Source organism: Juglans regia, chromosome 13 (assembly GCF_001411555.2).
Source record: "Juglans regia cultivar Chandler chromosome 13, Walnut 2.0, whole genome shotgun sequence".
In the NCBI taxonomy this organism is placed as follows: domain Eukaryota; kingdom Viridiplantae; phylum Streptophyta; class Magnoliopsida; order Fagales; family Juglandaceae; genus Juglans; species Juglans regia.
Genome location: NC_049913.1, coordinates 13,558,267 through 13,582,673, shown reverse-complemented (window position 1 = coordinate 13,582,673; position 24,407 = coordinate 13,558,267). Strand labels below are relative to the sequence as shown.

At 33.6% G+C, this 24,407-nt stretch overlaps 2 protein-coding genes across 6 annotated transcripts; one reads left to right on the top strand and one right to left on the bottom strand.

The window, feature by feature from the left end:
* The first annotated feature begins 321 nt into the window (after positions 1-321).
* On the top strand, positions 322-7,437 carry LOC108988638 (disease resistance protein RPV1-like). Of its 4 annotated transcripts, XR_004797966.1 has the most exons (6): positions 322-926; positions 2,217-3,321; positions 3,668-4,081; positions 4,232-5,848; positions 5,997-6,775; positions 7,012-7,437. XR_004797966.1 is itself a non-coding variant. In XM_035684261.1 (5 exons), exons 1-5 carry the CDS (start codon positions 445-447, stop codon positions 6,639-6,641), a joined length of 4,257 nt encoding a protein of 1,418 aa, XP_035540154.1. In that variant the 5' UTR covers positions 322-444; the 3' UTR covers positions 6,642-7,437. The 4 variants fall into 4 exon arrangements, 3 of the variants coding, with proteins under 3 accessions (XP_035540154.1, XP_018817502.2, XP_018817501.2); XM_035684261.1 differs by having other exon boundaries at positions 2,223-3,321; positions 5,997-7,437; XM_018961957.2 differs by having other exon boundaries at positions 4,232-5,827; positions 5,997-7,437.
* Positions 7,438-8,095: 658 nt separating this feature from the next.
* LOC108988637 (transcription factor BHLH089) lies at positions 8,096-11,744 on the bottom strand. Of its 2 annotated transcripts, XM_018961955.2 has the most exons (7): positions 10,847-11,667; positions 10,122-10,319; positions 9,792-9,857; positions 9,516-9,584; positions 9,340-9,411; positions 8,802-8,854; positions 8,096-8,684 (listed from the first exon to the last, which is right to left on the bottom strand). In XM_018961955.2, exons 1-6 carry the CDS (start codon positions 11,150-11,152, stop codon positions 8,849-8,851), a joined length of 717 nt encoding a protein of 238 aa, XP_018817500.1. In that variant the 5' UTR covers positions 11,153-11,667; the 3' UTR covers positions 8,096-8,684; positions 8,802-8,848. The 2 variants fall into 2 exon arrangements, with proteins under 2 accessions (XP_018817500.1, XP_018817498.1); XM_018961953.2 differs by lacking the exon at positions 8,802-8,854 and having other exon boundaries at positions 10,847-11,744.
* Positions 11,745-24,407: the final 12,663 nt, after the last annotated feature.

The following is a 24,407-nucleotide window of genomic DNA, read 5'->3' as shown; positions in this document are numbered from 1 at the left end:
ATTTCCGGCATTGATTTAACCTTTATTTTAAGGTAGAAAGACTATATTCTTAATTTACTTAGAGTAATATTAAATATAATTGTAGAATATATAAGTGTTATGTAATTTTTTTAAAAAATAGTATAATTTATTATTAAAAAATTAATTTTTTTATATAAATTTTATATTTATTCACTTTTTTTTAAAAAAATTATACTGTATTTAAATAGAAAGTAATTATACAACTGCACCATGCAAAAGAAGAAAAGATAAAGGTCATTATTCTTTGTGAATTGGAGAAGTAAAGAAGCGAATAAAGGACACCGACATGAGGACGACGAACATTGGCCCCATTGTTCCTACTTCTTTTATCTATTATTGGGTACTGCCTTAAACATTTCTGCATAGCCTCATAATCCCTCTGTACAGAACTGATCATCTGGAGATCGAGCACTGCAAAGAGAGATGGAAGACGACCAAGCCACTTCCGTTTCATTGGCTCCCGCTTTTAGGCACCGGTGGGACGTGTTCCTGAGCTTCATAGGCGAAGAAACGTCCCACCCTAGCTTTACTTGCAACCTCTGCGACTCGCTCGAGAAACACCGCGTCCGAGTCTTCTTCCAAGACCACAGGCAGCAGGGCGGGGACGAGATCTCGCCGTCTCTGCTCGAGGCCATCGAGGACTCGGCTGCTTCCATCGTCATCTTCTCCCCAAACTACGCATCGTCCTCTCGGTGCCTGAGGGAGCTTTCGAAGATATGCGAGTGTAGGAGGCGCCTTCTCCCCGTGTTCTACCGAGTCCAGCCGTCGGACGTACGGCACCAGCGTGGACCGTTCGAAGAACATATTAGAAACCATGAAGAGAGGTTTGGAATGACCACGGTTACTAAGTGGAGAACAGCCATGAAAAAGGCTGGTGGAATCTCTGGTTGGGTTTTCGACGACAGGTGATATATAATTAGGGACAAGACAAGCAATTTAGTAAATTATATTATTAGTTTTACATCAAAATTAAATAAAATTCAAAGAAATTTAAGAAATAATAACATTTGTTAAAATGATGGGTAAAAGTTCAACTTTGTTCTTATTAATCTTTTATATGAATATATTCTCACTATTTTGGTTTCTTCAGTACAATTCTAGTTTTTTCTTCTACTGTGATTATGAAGAAACTGTTAACAGATAAATAAATAATACCAAAACCTTTACTTACATGCATCGATCCAGCTTAGACTTGCTTGGTTTTGGGCAGATGATCGAATTGGTGAGGTGCATTGGGCTTAAAAATATGAAAATATAATAATTAAAAAAGAGTTTTACTACGCAACTTCTACCACATTCTACACTTCATATTTTTTAAAATTTTTAATATTTTTTTAAAATTTTTTTTTGAGTTTATCCTTTTTAAATTATTTCAAATTTTCTATTTATTATTCATATAAGAAATATTTAATAAAATAAAAAAATAATAAAAATTAAAAATAATGTGGAGTGTTGAGTGTTAGGAAGTTGGGAAGATTTATTCTATAGGAAAATTCAGATCCTAATAAGCAATACCTGTCCGGATTTATGTAATTCGGGGAGAGGTGTGTGGGTCCCACTCTCTCGAGCAACTAGCCGTTGCTTTCCAAAACTCAATAAATATTTGATTTAAACTTTTTTATTACTATTCACAAACCATCTTACTATTATTTATAAAATTTTCATCTCATCTCATTCCCAAACATCCCGGCTTGGTTTGGTTTATTTGAAATCATCTCATCTCATTTTATCTTATCGCATCTCATCTTAAAATCCAAACATCATTTAAATACAAATATTTTTCAATTTCAAATTTTTAAATTTTTCATCTAATCATTATAACTTTTTGAAACTTCCAAACAAAACACATAAAACAATTCAATTTTTTTAAATCTCAAAATAAAAATTATATTCTAATCTTTTTTTAATTTTATAATTTTTTATTTCATTATTATTTATAAATTATATCACTATTATTCATAGATTTCTCATGTCCTGTGTAACCAAATGAGGCCTAAGTTAAAAAATTAAAAATAGATTAATTTAAAACCTTAACAATTTTCTTTGCGGGTGAGCTAGTATATATAGAAATCTGGTTCATCATTCCTAGCCATGGAGTTGGAAGAATTTGGACGTGATATTAAAGGATGGATGCACATAGGAGTGACTATTGAAGTATTATAATTGACATCCTTGTTACTCGTGTTTATTCTTAGTGGCAGCGATGAGGTGCAAGCGCAGTTGATTGAATCTTTAGTCCAGAGGGTGTTGTCTGAACTGGCCATTACTCCAGTGGATGTTGCTGCATATACAGTTGGACTTGATTCTCGGATTAAAAAACTGATGAGTGGGTTGGATTTAAATTCCAAAGGCATTCGAGTTCTTGGATTATATGGGATGGGTGGGGTTGGAAAGACAACCCTTGCCAAGGCTCTTTGTAACAAACTTGTTGCCCACTTTGACGGCCTCAGTTTCATTTCCAAAGTTAGAGAAAACTCTGCGAACGATGCTGATTTAGTATCCCTACAGAACAAACTTATCCGCGACCTTTCTTCAGGTACGTCAACTGTATATTCTACCCCTGCAATCAAGGAAGTACTTCAAGAGAAGCGAGTTCTTGTTGTTTTGGATGATGTTGACATGATAAGTCAGCTTGGTGCATTAATTGGGAGAATAGAATGGTTTCATGAAGGAAGTAGAATCATTGTAACCACAAGAGACAGAGAAGTTTTACCTGAACATCTTGTGAATGAGTTTTACGAGGTCACAGAGTTGAGAGACGCTGAAGCCCTAGAGCTTTTTAGCTACCATTCACAAAGGAGAAAAAGACCCACTGACAAATTTTTAAATCTGTCCAAGCAAATCGTGTCCCTTACTGGGGGTCTACCATTGGCTCTTGAAGTATTTGGTTCTTTCTTGTTCGATAAGAGGAGAGTAGAGGAATGGGAAGTTGCTCTACAAAAGTTGAAAGAGATTCGTCCCCGCCATCTTCAGGATGTTTTGAAGATAAGTTTTGATGCGCTAGATTCACAAGAGAAGTGCATATTCCTTGACATTGCATGTTTATTCATTAAAATGAAAATGAACAGAAAGGATGTTATTGACGTGTTAAAAGGTTGCGGTTTTACGGCCGAGAAAGCAGTCGGAGAACTCATAGCAAAATCGCTCATCAAGGTCACCCAGGAAAACACTTTGTGGATGCATGATCAAGTTAGAGACATGGGAAAACAAATTGTTCTAGAGGATAGCCCTGCGAATCCTGGCATGCGAAGCAGACTGTGGGATCGTGATGAGATCATGACTATCTTGAAGGATGAGAAGGTAGGATTAACAGTAACAAATTGTTGTGCAAAACACATACTAATGATGGCAAACAAAGTACAAGCAAGCACACAATCAAACACACACTACACACATTTTATGTGGTTCGGCAACTTGTTTACATTCACAAAACTTCAGAAATTTTATTAATTCAGAGGAGATTACAATCATTCAATCTCAACTTACACTCTCTAGGACTTTTTGCTCTCTCACACAATATGCACTCACTTGACAATTATTCACTCTCAAAATATGCTGAAAATCATACATCATAAGTCAAATATTACATATTTATAATAAACGGTACTGGAAACTCTAATTTTATCTCCCATATTATTGATAATAGGGAACAGGATCTATAGAAGGGATCGTCCTAGACTTTCAAAGCAAGCCCCTTGTGCAGGATAAAAGCGGTGACATAACTGCTTGGGAAAATTTTAAGGGGTCGCCCAGTTTCACCTCTGCATTGACATACATGGAAGAAAGGTATAAGAAGTTTCTTGAAACTAAAGCAGAAAGAGAGAGGGAGATAATACTATGCACGAAGTCCTTTGAATCTATGACTAAGCTAAGACTTCTGCAAATCAATTATACAAGAATGGTAGGAAAGTATAAATATCTTCCTGCAGAACTGAAGTGGCTACAGTGGAAAGGGTGTCCTTTCAAAAGTATTCCTGCTGATTTTTCTCCACGGGAACTTGCTGTCCTTGACCTCTCAGACAGCAAAATTGAACAAGTGTGGGGCTCGTATAGTAACAAGGTATGCTTCACTTATCAGGTCCATTGGTTATCAATTAAGCAATAGCAGGATGTTGATGGCCCAGATTGATTTGTAACACTTGCAAATTTTATATCAATTCTTTCTGCTTGTCTCGTTTTTTATAACTGAAAAAAACTTCTTGTTTGCCAGGTTGCTGAGAAGTTGATGGTCATGAATTTCCACGGTTGCCATAATCTTGCTGCTATTCCTGATTTATCTGTCCATCAAACATTGGAAAAGCTTGATCTTGAGCATTGCCACAGTCTAACTAATATTCATGAATCAATAGGAAATGTGAGTTCATTACTTCATTTAAACCTAAGATATTGTTCGAACCTTACTGAGTTTCCTGCTGAAGTCTCTGGACTGAAAAAATTAGAGAATTTCATCCTCTCTGATTGTTCAAAATTGAAACAATTACCAATGGACATAGGCAGCATGAGTTCTCTAAAAGAACTTCTCGCTGATGACACCGCTATAGCAGAGCTGCCTGAATCCATTTCTTGCCTTGCTAAACTTGAAAACCTTAGTCTAAAAGGTTGTCGGTTCTTAAGAAGACTACCCAACTGCATTGGAAAGCTTTCTTCCCTGAAAGAACTCTCACTTAATCATTCTGCAGTAGAAGAAATACCTGAGTCTGTTGGAGATTTATTAAACCTTGAGAAACTAGGTTTAACGGGTTGTAAATCAGTCACTTCAATTCCAGATTCTGTTGGCAATCTCATATCATTGTCAGAACTTCTCCTTAATGGTTGTGCAATCCATAAACTGCCTGATTCCATTGGTTCATTGTCATATTTGAAGGACTTGTTAGTTGGAAACTGTCGGTTTCTGAGTGAATTGCCTGATTCAATTGAAGGACTAGCTTCTATGGTTGAACTTCAATTGGATAAGACATCAATAAAAAATTTGCCGGATCAGATAGGTGCCTTGAAAATGCTAAGGAAGCTTGAGATGAGTAACTGCAAAGATCTTATATCTTTACCAAAATCACTTGGAAACATGTTGGCCCTTACTACTTTGAACATATACAATGCCAACATTTCTGAATTGCCAGTATCCATAGGGATGCTGGAAAATCTTGTTTCATTAAGATTGACTAAATGCACCCAGCTCCATGAACTTCCTGCTTCAATAGGAAATTTGAAGTCTTTGCAATCCTTGATGATGGCAGAAACTGCTGTGACAGAACTACCTGAAAGCTTTGGGATGCTCTCAAGTTTAAAGAGATTAGAAATGGGCAAGGACCCTCGTCAGGAGTTAGCTAGAAACAGAATTCCTGAGGAGCTTGTAACTGCAACTGCACAAGAGGAACCTAATCCAGTCAGACTTCCGGCTTCTTTTTCCAATTTATGCTCGCTACAAGAACTGGATGCTCGCGCTTGGAAGCTACGTGGTAGAATCCCTGATGATTTTGAAAAGTTGTCGTCATTGCAGAATTTGAATCTAGGCCACAATGATTTCTTCAGCCTTCCATCGAGCTTAAGGGGCCTCTCGCTACTCAAAGAGCTTTTATTGCCCGACTGCAAAGAGCTCACGTCTCTTCCTCCACTTCCCTCGAGCTTGGTGGAGGTGAATGTAGCGAACTGTACAGCATTAGAAACGGTGTCTGATCTTTCTAACCTGGAAAGCTTGTTGGAGCTGAACCTTACAAACTGTGACAAGGTGGTGGATATTCCGGGCCTTGAAGGCTTGAAGTCCTTGAGAAGGTTGTTCATGACTGGTTGCAGAACATGCTCGTCCGCAGTAAGAAAAAGGCTTTCTAAGGTTCTTTCTCCTCTGTATTTGTGCACTCAAGCCATTGTTGTCTCTAGCAGATGTTGCTCCTTTTATTATCCCCCTTCATTTTACAAATAATTGAAGCAATTCTTAAAAAAAACAAAGGTTTTATTTCTCATGGGAAATCTTATTGCAGGTTTGCTTGAGGAATTTACGCTCTCTGAGTATGCCAGGAAGCAAAATTCCAGATTGGTTTTCTGGAGAGGTGGTTACATTTTCAGAACGCAAGAACCGTGCGATCAAAGGTGTGATAATAGGTGTTGTTGTCTCTGTCAACAATCAAATACAAGATGAGTTAAGAGATCGACTCCCTTTGGTAGCAGGTATACGAGCACATATTACCAAACTGAATCAACCTATATTCAGTACAATGCTGGAGTTAAAGGGAATCCCAAAGGTGGACGAAGATCATCTTTACTTATGTCGTTTTCACGATTATCGCCCTTTAGTAACTCAGTTGAAAGATGGTTATAAGATACAAGTGACCCAGCAAGACCCGCCATACATCAAGGGGGTTGAGATGAAAAAGTGTGGGATTTATTTGATTTTTGAAGGTGAGGATGATTATGAAGGAGATGAGGAATCATTGCGTGAAAGCCAGCTATCCATTTCAGAAAAGCTAGCAAAGTTTTTCAGCTCTCTTGGAGAGGAAGATCACGTCTCTGAATCTGTTCGTGAAGTGGAAAGCCAAGCGCAAGAGATTGATGAACAAGAAGAAAGAGAAAGAAAACCCTTTTGGTTTGGCTTTACGCGGCTTGTTCGAGGATGCTTTTGTTTTTAAGAAGCAGCTCCAGCTACTTTGTAGTCTTCATTTTCCCAGCGTCTGCATTGTTTGATGAGAATGTTATAAATTGGAAAAAAAACAGAGGGAGGGAGAGAGAAACAAACCGTAGAAATTACTGCTCATAAAATAAGGTAGGCAGGAAACTTATGCATCAGATTTATATATTTAATCTGATGCATAACCATTCTATGCCATCCTCCTTTCCCCCAAGCTCCCAAGCATAGCGTTAAAGGGGTGGGGTTCTTGTTTCCTTGAAAGAAAAGACATTTGAATAATTTGGGTGGTAGAGTAGAGTATTAAGGAGTTTATTTGCTATCCAAGAGTGCAAACCATCAAAATTCCTCTCATATGTTCTACCATTCCCCAGGTTCGTCTGTCTTTGGAAGCATCTCCTCTGTGGCATAGTTGCAATCGAAAATGGAGTCTGCTGGACAGGACTGGACCACATTTTCTCCAATTTTTCAAAGTCCCAAGAAAGGTCAAGGTCAAGCCGCTTCATACTGGGTTGCACATCCATAACTAATAAAACCTGCTTTCCTTTACTTTTCCCAATGGAACAAACTCATGGGTTTGGTCCAGACTCCAAAATTAGCGCTGAGGACAGGATTTCACGAGTTCCTTCTAATAGAAGGAAGTTTGTCTTCATAGCACGCCAAGCAGCAGGCGGGCACTTCTTTTCTGCATTGGCAGGCGTTCTAGCGTGGACAGGTACATTTTGGGGAGATTTTTAGAAAACATCTATTCATCATCCTAACTTCCATCATCCTCCCATCATCCCATGACGTGACATTAGATGATAGGTTTATAAGTAAAATATAATAAATAATCTCTAATCATATAATGACACATCATAGGATGATGGGAGGATGATGGAAGTTAGGATGATGAATAGCATTGCTCAGATTTTTAACTATAGATAACTTCATTTATATATATATCTATATATTAAAAAAAAAAGGTCACATATATACTAATCAGATTTTTTCTTTGGCAAACTACATGCTACTTGATTTGTTCACTATGAATGGTTCATGTACTTATTGTACTCTGTTTAAAATGGATTGAAGCTTATGTTATGGATTGTTTCTTTCTTTCTTGGTCTGTAGAAGGGTAGTTCTTGCCTCGCTTGATTAGCTAGCCTCAGTGATATATTTGTTTCTCAACCCAAAATTAATTTTCATTTCCGATTTCAGCCGTGACCATCCGAAAAGAAAATCGGGTTGGAGACTTGCAGTTTAAAAGGTCATTTTACTTAAACTTGACCCCAAATATACTGAGGACGTTACAGATTATAGGTTTCAATGAGGGATACTCTGCCTAGATGCAACTTCCAAATATCAATCATACCCCTATCAAAAGTGATTAGACCTCACAAAGTCTTATATCTGGGAAAAAACCAAAAAGGTTTATGTTCAGCAGTGAGAAAATTCCTTTTGTCTACAGTCATGATCTCCAAAATGAATAGCAGTAGACTAGCTTAATTTATTACATGCTTCATCTTCTTAACAAACATGAGTTTAAACCAAGGTTCACACAAGGTGCTTTAGACATTCTGAAAGACATTCTTTCACAAGAATAATACTCATTCTGGGAGGTTATGTTCGGGTATATTAGTACAGAGACAACGACCAAGCTTGCTATAAGATATATGAAGCACAATAACTCATATTTCAACTCAAACAGCTGGAGTTGTTCATGTAGTAAGAGCAGTCTTATAGACAGCAACCATAGCTCCATGCTTGATGTGTCCCTTGTTTAAGGTTCGTTTCACATATCGAGGTATATTGGGTATATCCTTTGACAACAAATGGAGAAGCAAGCATTGTCATTGCCTCTATGCTTTTATTAGCAATATTACTGATTAACAGACTTTTTGGGGGGACGTGAGGGCTGGGGTATGTTGTCTGACTCCATAGATTATGTTCTTTCAAAACCACCACCACCACCACCAACCTGCATGTGCAACCAATCTGGTGAGGAACCACGGCCATATTCCCTTGTGGCTTGTGAGCCAAATGCCATGCCAGCTGTATCAAATGTCTGTTTACCAAACAAAAACACCAAATCATTTTGTTATAAGAAACGCCTTTATTAGACAAATAGGATAATTCTAGCAGTCTCTTGGATTTTTTTTTCCTTCCTCTTTTTCCCCCTAACCTTAAAGGCAAGCCTTTATCTTAAACTCCATCCATCCTCTGCCATGCTTAAATCTATTATCAACAATGAAACTCATACTCAATTAAACAAATAAATTGCGCTCAGTTAACCCACTACTACAGTAAATCTAGAAAAAAAAAAAAAAAAAAACAAATCCTTGAAAAAGCAGGCTGATATTCCATCAGGAATTTGCAAAACCAGAAAATCTGAAATGTCCATTGAGGCAGATATGTTTGGTACGTGGCTCATCTAAAGAACATACTTTATTCTTTTTGTGCTAAATTAGGTGTAATTCAGAGGCTAAAGGAAAAGGAGCAACTACAATGCACAATCGAAAATATCAAAATCAATAAAAGAGAAAAATATGCAAGCAAGAGATCAAAAGGAAATACCTATGTTAGAGTCCAAATAGAAAACTACTGTACAGAAGACCACCTAGTTTCAGTTTCTGTACATATAGTTAGGACTTACATCTTTAGTGTTTCCCTCTAAAGACGCAAGTCCTAATGCTTATTAAAAAAAATAAGTTATGACTTACGTCTTTAGACGGAAACGCTTCAATACCCGGGTTCATTCTTGAATTAACTGCTTCAAGCTTCATTGACAAGAACTGCAAAATCCATAAAATTTCATAAGGCTCAATTTCAGATTTAGTAAGTGATAGAAAAGACAGAAGAATGGAAAAACAATCTAAATCAGTTACACGATTTATACCTCAACCTGACGTTGAAGTGATTGGATGTAATTTATTATCTCATCAAGGACCAGTGCTTTGCCAAGAACCTGAATTTAAAAGCCTAGTCGGTAAACAGTATTTCTAAAAAAATACCATGTCAAAAGGGAACTGAAGTAATAAAAGTAAATCCCAAAATAACTTAGGTAGAATATACAGGAAAAAGATTCAATTGCATCACTGATTAGGTTATTTATTTCTGCACATACAAATAAATAAACTAAATGAAACGAGATTAAGTTCACCGTGTATCATACCTTGTTACAACCAGGGACCAAATCCTGGAGAATTTTCATCCTTTCACTTATTTTTTCTCTTCTAGCCTGTCCACCAAATGGCTCCAATCAGCAAAACTCATTCAATAGCTTTCAGTACAAGCCACTGTGACTCAATTTCCACTACTCTACCATGATTGCGGTAGAATACGTATTATAAAGAACAGATTGTGTCATACTTGCCAAACAAAAAGAACAGATTCTGTCATACGTAACCTGATCTAAAGCCAGTTCGTTCAATATTTTCATCATTAAAGTGTCTTCAACGAAGTAAAATAACAAGGTTTCAAGAGGACTGAAGTGGGAAATTACTCTTTCTGCTAGACTGTGGCTATCGGTGGCTTGGCCCCTTCTTGCTCGAACGTGGATGTAGTCTTGCTTGGGCGTCTCGGGCGGCGGTTGAGTATTCTGCTCCACACGCTTGCCTGAACTGGGTTCTGCTTCGGTTTTTGAATCAAGATTTTCATCCCGACTTCCTGATGTTCTGAGCCGCTTTCCGTCGCAATCGTACTGCATAACTCAGTGCATAAAACCCATAATCACAAACATCCCAATTAATATCAGGGCTCATTAAATTATTTGAGCTAAACATTCACGAATGCTCAGTTTCACTCTCTGAAATCAATGTGGTATTGGATTACAGATACGCAAACTATAAGAGATCAAAGTTAGGAAGTAAAGGGTACTGCTACAAGGACCGATAATCAACCGACGAATTCAGACTGAGAAGTGCAAATAGACTTTTATATCTGTCTTTTTTTTAATCAATTTTTATATATCTTTAAATATTTTAAAAAATAGAAAAAAAAATATTAATTCATTAAAATTCACTTTCTTAGTGAAAAGAATTAAAAATTAAAATAAAAGAGTCAATCGATCGCTTTTCTTTTATAGCTCACTTTTACAAGTTTAACTAGCATTTTCCAAACATAAATTACAAGTCAAATTCAATATCATTCAGTCAATTCTAGATTTATCCCTGTACTTGGTAAGACAAAAAGATAATATATAAATTAGAAAGAATCTTGAGCAAATACCGCGCCATTGCCGTTGCTGGTGGAGACGCCTTTAGTGGAATCATCCCCTTGGTCACGCCGCTTCCTCGCACCGCCACCAACATCATGATTTGGTCCCTGGTCCAAATTCATTGGATCGTTGCCGGGAACATCCTGATTGGAACCATTAAGATCCCCGAACCGGGCCCTCCTCAGCCCCAGGATACCTAAGAATTCCCCAACGCCCCCACCGCCATTCACCGGGAACTGCCAGTCGTCCAAAAGGTTGTACGACGCAGCATTGGCGTTGGAAAAAGACCCCTCGTTCATCAGCGCCGGCGGATCCATTATACGAGCACAACAAAACCCGATCCGAATTCGTATTCGGAATCAAAACCGAATCTCTGACATTTACAATCTTAAATAATCTCGGCAGTAACTCCGAGCCAGCAAGCCGAACACACAAACATGGACACAAAGCGAGAGAGGAGGGGGGGGGGGTTCTAAGCTGCAGATTCGAAAAAGAATCCGAAAATAAGAAGCTGGAAATGGAAAGCGAGAGGCAGAGAGAGAAAGAGAGAGTGAAGTTGATGACTAGAAGCTGTGCAAGAGAGTTGAGTGTGTGAGTGCGCGATCTCCTTAGAGAGTGGAGGCTGGTGCGCACAGTGTCTCTCTTTTCTCTGACCACCACCTCTTACTGTTCACAGACACAGACCTCGGGACTCTCAAACTAACTCAACTCCCACTTCTGCACCCAGCCTTTCAAGTTAATTTCAACCCCTCTCTCGGCTCTTCATCTCTCTTTCTCACGTGCATCTTCACCTCACTTCCCCACCGTCCGATCCACATAAACTCCTCCACAAACCCAGATTCTCCTACATCGTCAGTAATGGTGTTACGGAGAGCGTACTCCTTAGAAACGGCCCTGACATCTCTGTACAAAATTCAATCATATATATTTTTTTATTTATATATTTTTAAGGAATTGGGATTACGGAAAGGAATATTACATACAATTATAAAGTGTGTAAGTATCGTATAATTATTTTGAAAAAAAGTGAGATTTACTATTAAAAAATTAATTTCTTTTTATATAGATCTCGTATTTATTCACTTTTTTTAAAATGACTGTACGGTACTTACGCACTCACGATCACAATTATTATTTCTCCACTATCCAAGTGTATTTTAAGTTTTGTTATTTTTTAATTATTTTTTTAACATATTTAATCATTAAGAAAAAAATTAAAAAAATATATAATTTTACTAATAATCACTTTTTTAATCATTAAGTAAAATAAAAAATTTAAAAAAATTAAATACAAAAAATATAATAAATGAGTAGTAGTAAAATAATAATCATATCATTATTGTTGGGCATTATTAATGATTGTTGTGATGGTGATATTATATATATATTAGAAAATTTTTATTCATTATTCTTACACACTACACGTTATATATTTTTTTTATTTTTTTTTTCTTATCAAATATATAGTATATATATGATGAATAGAAAAATTCAATTAATTTAAAAAGAATAAAACTAAATATATAATAAAATCTGATACATAGTGTACGGGAACCATAAATAGCAAAGCTTTATAAACAAAAAATCTACGCAACTTCTTACTATTTACACAATCTCCACACATTATACTTTTTTTAATTTTTTTTTTCTTTTATCAAATATTTAATATATGAATAATAAATAGAAAAATTGAATTAGTTTAAAAAGAATAAACTCAAAAAAAATATTAAAAAATTTTAAAATTTTTAAAAAATATGAGGTGTGGAGGATGAGAGCTGGTTGTATAGTATTGCTCATAGGTTAAACTGTCTATCCATTCTAAAGTTTTAAAATCTGATTTGCTTACGGATAAAGGCGAATAGTACCAATTTCCACAATCTTTTTAATAAAATTATATTTTTAATTAGAGTAGTGATAGAGATGTAAAAAAATTATACAAAATAAATTTATAAATTAACTTAATTTATATAATTTGTTATGACTATTTGATAATAAATATAATTTTTTTAATCTGATATATTATATTAAACTACATCATTTTGTAAATTTATTTTTATATAATTTTTTGTAATTAAATTATTTTTTTGTTATAAAAAGAATAATAAAAAAAGTCATGCGCTTAACCGCTTATTATTACTTTTATTAATTTTTCCTCATGTTTTGACTACAAATTTCCTTAATTTATTCTTCTTATTTCCTAACATTTTTCATACTTTTAATGTAAACGTGATACAAATCTCAAACTAATTTTTGACCTCCCACCACTTTCACAAATATTTTAAATGAATCAAAGTTATTCTTATGAAAGAAAAAACAAAATCACTTTCGGTTTTTTTTTATTATTATTACTTTGATCAACGCCAATCGTTTCAAAGATGTAAAAGAAATAAATATCATATAGTTTTTTCTTTTCAAACATCTTTTTAATGGTTTGGTCATTTTACCAAGACAAATGCTAGAAAGTCGTAAAGTATACAAGTGTTGCACAATTTTTTAAAAAAATAATATGGTTTATTATTAAAAAATTAATTTTTTTATGTAAATCTCATATTTACTTATTTTTTTAAAGAGATTGCACGACGCTTATGCACTGCACATTCCAAAAGTCTTTCTACACTACCAAACATTTTGTTTTCTAAAATTGAATTCCTGACTTTGTAGAGTTTATAGTGTGCAAAATATCCTAATTCGCCGAACCCTTTCAATATTTGTTTTTTTAAAAAAGATCAGTTTTGCAAACTTTCTTTTAGCCAATTCTTTGTTCAGAAATATGCAACTAAAGAGCATTATGCTCTTAACCAAAATAAAGAAAAATAATAATGTATCGCATTTTTAGCTTGAACACATGATCAAATGCTCTTATTTTCATTCCGGTTGATGATCGTATTCGATTGGATTGCTTGTTTGGAAAGTGATATGATTATATCTCATCTCAAGACTTCTCATAATTTATTTTTTAAATATCATTTAAAAATACAATCACTTTTTAATTTTTAATTTTTAACTTTTAACTCTTTCATCTAATCATTACCTAATTATTATAACTTTTTCAAATTTTAAAATAAGAATAATATTAAAAAATTATATTCTTACAATATTTTAACTTTATAATATTTTTATTCAAATAATTTTTCTCTCTCTTTTTCTAAAATCTAATAAAATATATTAACTTAAATTATTTCATAACTATTCACAAATCATTTCATTACTATTAATAAAATTCTCGTATCATCCTATTACCGGAACACGTGTCACGCTACTAGAAAACAAATATGGTAGCTGGCCGGCCTTGAAATGCTACCGAGACATCGTACGTGGTATATTGATTTCTTTCTTTCCAGCCTTTTGAATCTAATGAGAAAAAATCAATATGAGCCTCAAAAGACCTATATATGTACCATCAATTAAACTCAACTTCAATTGCTTTCAAAGAAAAAGAAACTTCTTCCTAACTTTGAAGCATTTTTCCCTCTTTCACAAAGGATTTTCACAATAAAATTTTATAATTTCAACCATCTAGTGAAAACAAATAATGCCGTTGAACTTCATTTCAACGAGTAGATAAAACATAAGAAAAAAAGATATTTTGTTTCAGCACATGAATATACCATATTTATACCTCAAAATAAGAATTTTGATAGGGCTTATATATAACAAATCTTCATACTATCCACAAACTCGAGACGAAATGATAAGGTTAGAATTGAGTTTAATTTGACTCAAGTATTGATCAATCCTACATGAATCTGATTATAAATTGAGTCAGACCGTGTAACCATGTGAGTTGACTCATCAATATTATATAAAATTGTGCTAGGCTACCGCTCAGCTTTGACCGCTGGGAATGCCTAGCACAAATTTTCCTTTTTATTGTTTTCTTGTTTTTTTTTATATTTTTTTAACATATTTAAATATTTTTAAAAAATAAAAAAATATATCAATACATTAAAAGTCACTTCTTTAATTATTAAGTAAAAACAAATTAAATACACAAGCAATCAAAGTGAGGGGGCAAACTATCTTATTCCTATTATATATACCTATTTATTTGATACATTACTTCTCATCATACACGGTTTTGTTGGGTTGCTATAACCCCCACAAAAGTGAAGATCCTCCAAAATCAAAACTTGAAAGATCAAAATACTAAAAAGTCGTATGAGCCTGTTTCTGATTGAGTTTGAAGCTTAAAAAGTGTTTTTAACTGTTTAAAAGTTCTATTAAATAAAAAATTATATGTTTTGTAAATTTATAAAAAGTGTTTTAATCACCTAAAAAAAGTTGAAAATCTACTTTTTTTTAAAAAGCATCAAATTGAAGCTTTTATCGAAAAGCTCTTGCAGATAACTATATTTTTTTTTAAAATTAATGTAACTAACTTTAAAAGTGCTTTAGATACATATTTATCAAATAGTAAATAACTTTTGAAATATAGAGCTTATTATTTAAGTTATAAACTATAAGCTCTAAAGCTATAAGTTATATTTCTCACCACAATCTCAAATATGCACATAGAACCTAATTAATAGATACTACTGCATCCTAACGTACTTGATCTATTATTGATTACTAGGTAATCCACAAAAACTTGAAATATAACTCCAACCTGATGACACATTTAATTATTTCGGTCGGATTAAGATTAACTCATTGATGATTTAAATCCGATTTACCTAAATAAATTTGAATGATTCGATACAAATTGTCTAGTCAAATAAATGTCACTATTCGATATAAATTTCACTAAAATGACCTCAACAACATGATCAATATTGATATTGTAATCGTACTTTGTCACATCAACCATGCATTAACGAAATATTCGTTTCACTACCATGCGCATATTATATGATCATCGATCAAGGGTGTTACTTACACGTACACCAAATACTACACGTACGGTTAGAACTTTTCCCCAGAGAATCATAACAAAAAGTCATCACTCATCACACATGATTTGGCTTTTTATACTTTCAAGGAAAAAAACCATGAAACTGATTTTATTGCATGATCACAATGCTCGGAGTTGATCGATCGATCGATCATGATCTCCCACGTGCAAAATAAGCAGTACTACGTACATTGCATGAAATAGACAGACAACCTTCTTTTTGTGAAAAATAAGATTCCTATTCCTGCATGCACATACTGCATGATGCATGCAGCGTCAGCTAGCTAGCTGAACAAGTACAGGAAACTGCAGACTGGACAGCGCGCGGTTTCTACCTTGCACCAATGATTGAGACCCAAATTAACCTCACGTGCTTGAAGATTTGTACAGGAAACTGCAGCTAGCTGATATTCGCTCGCTTGGATATTGCTTGCTCATACGTATAATTGCCTGCATGCATGTTCCATGGATCATATATATCTCAGTCAACATCCCAACAGAGAATTTCGATCAGACAAGTGTTGCACAAAATTTTATATATATATATATAAAGTCACATGCACGATCTGTATTAGGTCATCTAAATAATATATGAGACGTGTACGTCGCAATTAAAAAGGGTGACACCATCTGCTTATTTGTTTAGAAGAACTTTAGAGTCGTTCCAAGTTCAAAATATGATCATCATGATTTATGTGGCGATGTGACTTGATCTTGGACTCTATATGAATAAAGCATATTTTGAAAAAGTTGGGATTGGTACACAAAACCACCTTAGCCTTTATATTATATACATGACATGACACACATGATCTATTCTATATAGAAAAAGGGAGAATTTCTTTATCACTTTAATGGATTGCTTCATTAATGTTGCAAGCTTTACTTTTTCGAAGAATAATGAAGTAATAGTAACATGCACAACCATTTACTACTTATGTGCAATATATATATATATGAAGATTTTTTTTTATTTAATTTTTAACATCGATTTGCAAAATTTTAATTTGTTTTTTAAGTTTTGTAAAACGACCCAGCTAGCTAGCTACTCAATCCACCACTTGACCGCTTGTTTTTTCTCTTTGTTCTTTCTTGTTTTGGCTATTCAGATTTTATGAATAAACCATTTGATCAATTACAGCCCTCAAAAGGCGGGTTGTATAACAGCTTCCTAAGGATAGCGATCGATCGGATAAATATATATACCTATCAATAAAGTAACTTTTTTTATATATAAAAAAGAGTTCTTTCTATTCAGTAGTCTTATATATCAATATTTGTTTTTATTTTTTATCTTTTTTTTTTCCTTCAATAGTTAAGTGGTATAGCTACACTATAACAAATAAGATCTTTTAAAACGAAAAATTTCGTTTCAAAAGATAAGAATTTTGTCTCAAAATATATTTTGAGATGAAAAAAAAAAAGTCTCAAGGTCGTCCCAATAAAACTATCCCAAAAGGTATTTTGAGATGAAAATCATAAATTCGTCCCAAAATATATCTTTCGGAACGAAATTAAGCTGGAACGTTCAATCACGTTCAAACGGATTTTGTTTTCTAGGACGATTTAAATTCATCTCGAAAAGTCGTTCAAACAGCGTAAATAACGTTCAAACAATATTTCTGTTCAAACGAATATTTTATGGCCGGTCGATCGATACCAATCCGTTCGACCAAATACATATAAAGAAACGTTCGAACAAATAAATTGATGATCGAACGCAAATAATGAATTGTCTGTTCGAACGCGTTCGAACGGCGCACAACTTTGTCACCATTCGAACTCTAACTTGTGATGTTCGAACGGTTGTGTCCGATTTATATATATTCGAACGTTTGATAAGAGTTCGAACGGTTATTATTTTCATGGACAATACTAATTTATCAAATAGATATTTATATTTTAAAAATACATTACAAATTATTCAATATAAATAAAACTAATCTAATAAGTCAAAACTAAATAAATAAAATACTAATAATACTAATAAAATTATCAGCACATGATATATAATTGTTCAATATGCAAAACACTTCTAACGAAAATCAATTGCTTGGAGACCTGAATTGTTGCATAAATATCTACATTTGAAACTACATCTGTCTTTGTTGTTCTTGCATGATTTGGAGTTACATATCTTTTTGTTGATCTTCTTGCTGTTTTATGCGTATCTCTATGTCTGCTTGTTTCGTCAATTAAGCATCTAACTCATGTTGTTTTGCAATCAATTCTTTGATCCTAGAATTTGCATTCTCTAACACAATGGCAGTAGTGCTTGACATTGATGAAGAGTCTGAAGATTTTACACAGCGACCCAAACCCCTCAAATATCCTGAACGTTGACCCTGAACTTGTGTAAGAATTTCAACATCACTTGTTGATGAATTATTTTATGATGCAGGTTCAGCACAAAGGGTAACCATTTTATCATACACACAATATATAAAATTAATATTGACACAATAATTTAAATATGTTTAATTAAAAGAAATTATAATACTTATATAATTCTCACGAGCATCGGGATGAGTCTACTCTCCATTACTATTAGTATGTGATGCAACATATAATTTTGTCAGATTATAATTGGTGTCTGACTCTTTCTACAAGAAACATTATTAAGATATAAAATCAATATTAAAAATAAACTGTATAGAATAAAAAAAAATACATTACCAATTTCTGATAGAGGTGATGGAAAGATCTTAAACCTGCATGATAATGAATCTTCAACTTCAATCTATTCGTTTTGTTTATAGAACTTCGTTCCTGCATAGAAGTTGTAAAAGTTAGTAAGTGAAAATTACAAATATAACACATAAAGAATTCATTTAATTTACCTTATATGATGGATCCTCAAACATGTTGCAAAATTTTTCTTATTATTTAGGTTGGACATCCTGAAAAAGATGTTGGCATGCATCTTTCTTGTTCTCGAACTTCTTGTAATGCTCGTGATACCTCACCTTATATTTGCAGAATACATTACACATCAGCTCTTCATCAGTCCTACGCTCCTTTCTTCGACCAAAATTTAGTTCGAAATCATCCTTAAAAACGTATATACACAAAAATATTTACACAAAAATATTATCATTTAGAATATTAAATAATATCAATATAAATTTATTATTTAAATATTATGTACCAAACAACGCTTCTTTATAAGGTCTTTCACATCTTGCAAAACTTTTTGCCATGAACTCGTAGCCAAATGTGCATAAGTCCATGTAAGAGCACACACATACGATGCAAGCCAAGCTGCCTTTTGTCCCTTACCTCCGGTATGTTCGTCAAGAATGTTAACCTTAATCTTACCTACTTTACGATATTTCTCCAACATCACATCTCTAGTAGTGCCTCGTTCGTGACGAGATTGTACTGTTATCTCTAAAAAATAATATTAGTTATTTACCTCGTATCAATTATCATATATCTTAATTGAAAAAATGAGTATTAGCTATTTATCTTGTTTCATAGAGTCAGTCTCTAATTGTGAGCTAGACGGAGAGTTAGGAACAGGTGGAGATAAAAAGCAAACTTACTTCCTCTTTGGTGGCATAATTATGAAATACTGTATAATGTGAACACAAAATCGGTCAATCATCTATATCAGTTTCATCTATAGATTCGCTCCCATCATCTGTAGATACTTCAGATAACTTAACACTTTGATCAATTGTCTCCTCAACTATTTCAGCCTCAATATCTTCCCTATGTAATGGGATCATCTCATACTGGTTCAAATTCTCAAATAAGTTAATGGCAGGTTGACTCTCTTGGTATACTTCTTGAGTAGAGGGATCATCTTTTTCTTCATCCCATCCCTCCGCCTCCAGGATAACGTCATAAATATTTTTAGGAGAAAATTTATGTACTACTTGCCATTAATTTCCTAACTGAGAATCGTCTAAATAGAATACTTGAGATGCTTGAGAAGTCAAAATAAAATGATCATTTTCATACCATTTTTTTATGTATTAATACTCAAAAAATATTCATCGTGGCATTTTCTCCTTCGATGATTGCTTAAATCCCACCAATCACACTTAAATATATAAACCACAAGCTCCCCCACATATCTCATTCCAATTATATCTACGATAACTCCATAGAAATCAACATTGTCTCCATCATGACTCACTTCGACAAGGATACCATTATTTTGTGTTTTCCTATAAAGTTCTCGATCAATTGTGTGATACCTACTTCCTCGAGAAATACATGCAGAATATCGAGCAGCACGTCTTGAAAGGCCACACGCCAGTGCATATAGTTCATCTGATATATCGTTCGGATTACTCGCATACATTTGTACAACCTGCATATTAAATAATGTACAAACATTCAACCGTTAACAATCCAGCCTATTTTAAATATGTTAGTGCAAAATTGCATCTGTATTAATGTCATTACCCGTTGTTCAAAGCATTTCGAGAACTCCAGTTCATGTCTCTAGTCTATGTCATTTACTCTCAGTTCTTTGAGCACATTAATATGATCACTGAAATTAAAAATTACCAACAATAAGTATATTCGTATAATTGTTTAATAAGTAAATTCAATGATTAATTAATAATTAATTTGAACTTACTTCAAGTGGCTCTCTATTATCTTTTAAGTATCAATATGAGTTTAAGTATTATTAATTCTTATGTTTATTATTTGTAAGTTATTTATAATTTAATTTTATTATTTTTTAAGTTAGTTGTAAGATAGTTTTTACAATTATTATCTTTTATGTATTAATATGAGTTTAAGTGTTAATAATTCTTATGTTTATTATTTTTAAGTTATTTATAATATAACTCATGTGCACAACCGTTTGAACACTTAAATGACTGTTCAAATGAAATATTACCGCGTTCGAACGGTCTCAAACACAGAATCCATACACCAATCAATTCATACAAAACACAATCTCACAAAATATCACAAACTCATATTCAGAAAACACTATAAACATGCAACATATATACTTCGAATAGCAACACTCTAACAAACATATTTTTTGTTTAATCTAATAAACACCTACGTAATATATATATATATATATATATATATATATATATATATAAACTATAAAATCAATAAACAACTACATTAAAGTATAGATTTCTCTAATAAACACCTATACAATATATATGTATATATGTATAAAATAGAATGAATAATAGATTTGGAAGTATAATGAAAAAGAAAGTCATACATTTAAGTAAAATAAGTGTGCAATCCTCTTTGTAAGATGATAGAATGAAAAATTGTGTGAAGAAAATAGAAAATTTTGGAAAGAAAACAGAGAATAGAGGAAAAGAGGAGAGAGAAAAATGAGAGACTGATGGCGTGCGGGAAGATTATAAGTTCTCACTAACTATTCGAGTATAAATAAATTGCGGTCAAATGTGAAAAATTTTCAGCACGCCAATTTTCCCGCTTGCACAAATTTCTTCAACGCGTTCGAACGGAAAAAAATAACATTCGAACGGTAATCCAGAATTGATTAATTGGTAGGATATTTTCCCACCACTCCAAGAAACCGTTCCAACGATGACAAAAGACATTCAAACGGTAATCCAGAGTCATTAATTGGCGGGATATTTTCTCACCACTGCAATAATTCGTTCGAACGATGACAAAAGACATTTAAACGGTAATCCAGAATCATTAATTGACGGGATATTCTCACACAATTGCAAACGCAAATAAAGCCTACAAACGTTTTACGAAAACCGTTCGAACACATCACCTTAATGTTTAAATAATATATTTATTTTCATCATTATATGAAATGTGTAAGATCATATGTATTATACTATACTAAAGTATAAATTAAAAGGTAAGATGATATATATTAGTAATATGTAATATATGATATATAGTATAAAAGTAGTTTTAGACGCAATTGCCTTGGCATAGGGGTCAAAACTACTAACAAGTGTTGAAGCAAAAGTAGGTGGTTGAATTACTTTACCAAGAGGGGTAAACCTGTTGGCAATTTGTAAACTGTTTGAAGCAGGGGTTGAAGCAGTTTCATTCTTGATATTTTTCTTATCAGGAATGGGAGGAGGAGGAGCAGTTTGTTTATCTTTTCCTTTTTTCTTGCTCATCGTGAGGATTTCTGCAAGAATTCACGGGTAAGAAAATCAGGAATAGAATTTTGAGATCCTTTGATGTATTCAATATCAAAGTCAAAAATACTTAAAATAGCTTGCCAACGTGCAAAAATATGTTTTGATGCAATGTTTTTAACATTTTTTTCTAAAACAAATTTAGCACTCATGCAATCAATTCGAACCAAAAATTTTTGATTAAGTAAATCAGATTGAAATTTAGAAATACATAATACTATTGCCAGAATTTCTTTTTTAATAGTACTATATTTTTCTTGTGCAGAATTCCAAGTTTCAGAATGGAAGCGAACAATTTGTTCAGAGGAACCTGGTGAAACACATTGTTTCAGAATGCCACCATAACCAATGTCAGAGGCATCTGTTTGAACAATTTTGAAAGAATTAGAAGTAGGGATACCAAGGCACGGGAGAGTTTTGACATGTGCTTTGATCTTCCTTACTAGATTAGTATGAACTTCTGTCCAATGAGGAGGATTGAAAAGGAGTCGTTTGAACAAAGGACGACACTGTTTTCTCATATCCTTGTAGAAGTCAGCAACATAATTGAGAGATCCTAAGAACCTCTCCAATTGTTTTTTGTCAGTGATGACATCAGGAAATTTGTCAGCAAATTCAATGGCTCGTTGGATGGGCCTAATTTTGCCTTCAGAAATATCATAATCAAGGAATCTAATCTTGGTTTGGAATGATTTTATTTTTATTGCCGAAACAACAAGACCATTATGTCTAATGATGTCAAGAAACGAATGCAAGTGTTTCCAATGTTCATCAATAGATTTGGTGAAAATAAGGACATCGTCTATGTAGACAATGGTGAAAGTAGAGAACGAATTGAAAATGTCGTTCATGATATTTTAGAATTCACTAGGAGCATTTTTGAGACCAAAGGCATCACATTCCACTCAAAGTGACCAAAGGGGATAACAAAAGCAGTCTTCTACCTATCTGACTCGGCTATCTGGATTTGCCAAAAACCGGACTTTAGGTCAAACTTAGAGAAGACTACAGCATCACTTAACCTATGAATTAAGTCGTTCTTATTGGGAATAGGGTACCTAATCCACTCTAAGACTTTATTCAAAGGTTTGTAATTAATAACTAGACGAGGAGTTCCTCTTTCTAGTTCAGCATTTTTCTGGACATAAAAGGCAGAACAAGACCAGAGAGATTTGCTATCCCTAATAATACCCTTATTTCGAAGATCAAAAATTTCCTTTTGACAATATTCCAAAGTCTGTCTGTTCATTTGAACAGAGGTGGCTTTTGTTGGAATATCTTTTTCATCAAAACCTTTAATGTATGGGAGAGAAACTATGGGTTTCTTCCTATACCAAAAAGCATTGGGTAAATCAGAACAAACATCATTTACAAGACGTTTGTTAAAATCATCAATTTTTGAAATCAGCAGAGAAGAGGATAATTGTTCAGAAATCTTTTTGTATTTAATTTCCTGCTGGAGGAAATTCAAATGTTTTTCTTTTGCTAAAAGCAAAGATTTCTTACTCTTATCCGTATCAATTTCAAGACGGAAAGCAAAGTGAAATTTTACTTTTTGACCGAAAGGGTCGGTAGTGATACCGTCTTTTTCAATCATGAAAGGATATAAAGAAGAAATAAAAGGGATTCCCAAAATCACTTTGTCAGACATGTTTTTGACTAAAACAGAAGGAATTCGAAAACAAACATTATCCTGGCAAACATGAGCATTATTGAGCTCATAATTAATGGTCATCTTTGATCCATTTGCCGAGAATAACCTTTCTGTGGATTTTTCAAAATATTTGCTAGGGATGAGTCCTTCCTGAATACAATTCAGGTCTGATCCGGAATCAATCATAGCAACAACAGGAAATTGGAAATCATGAGAAATAACAATAGTAACTCGTGAAAACCATTTTGGAGGAATAGTGTGTCTAATCAAACAGATTTGATTGTTCTCATGTTGGCTAGAACTAGCCTCATCTGTTTGCTCATTATCTGAAGGAATATCTTGATCAAGCTGTTTATCAATTTTGAATAATAAAAATTCTTGTTTCAAAACTTCATTTTCAGATTTGAGGTTGTTAACTTCAGATCTGAGTTCAACAAGTTCTTTTTTAACAGAATTTATTTCATATTGTAAATCAGAAGTAGAAATATCCTTGGGTTTTTTCTTTTGAAATCTTTCCAAGGTTTCTTGAAAATTAATCCTTTGTCTAGAAGTTTCAGGTTCCTGACGAACCATCGTCTTCTTCAGCTTTAGAAGATATTCTTCTTTAAGCTCAGGATTGGTAATTTGGGAAATGAGGGTTAGCAAGAGATTTTCTTGTTCCTCAGCCTTAGTTAAGACATTAATTGTCTTACTAGGAGGCTTACAACAAGTAGAATTACAGTTGCAACCCAGCTTTGGATCAGAGGGCTCAAGAGCCTCAGTGTCAGAGTGATATTCGGAGTCACTAGAACTGAGCTCAAGGGTATCCGATGATGAAGACGAGTCTATTTCTAGGAGTCGAAATAGTTCTTCTTTATCATGGTTACCAATGTCCAACTGACTAAGCTTCTTTTTAATTT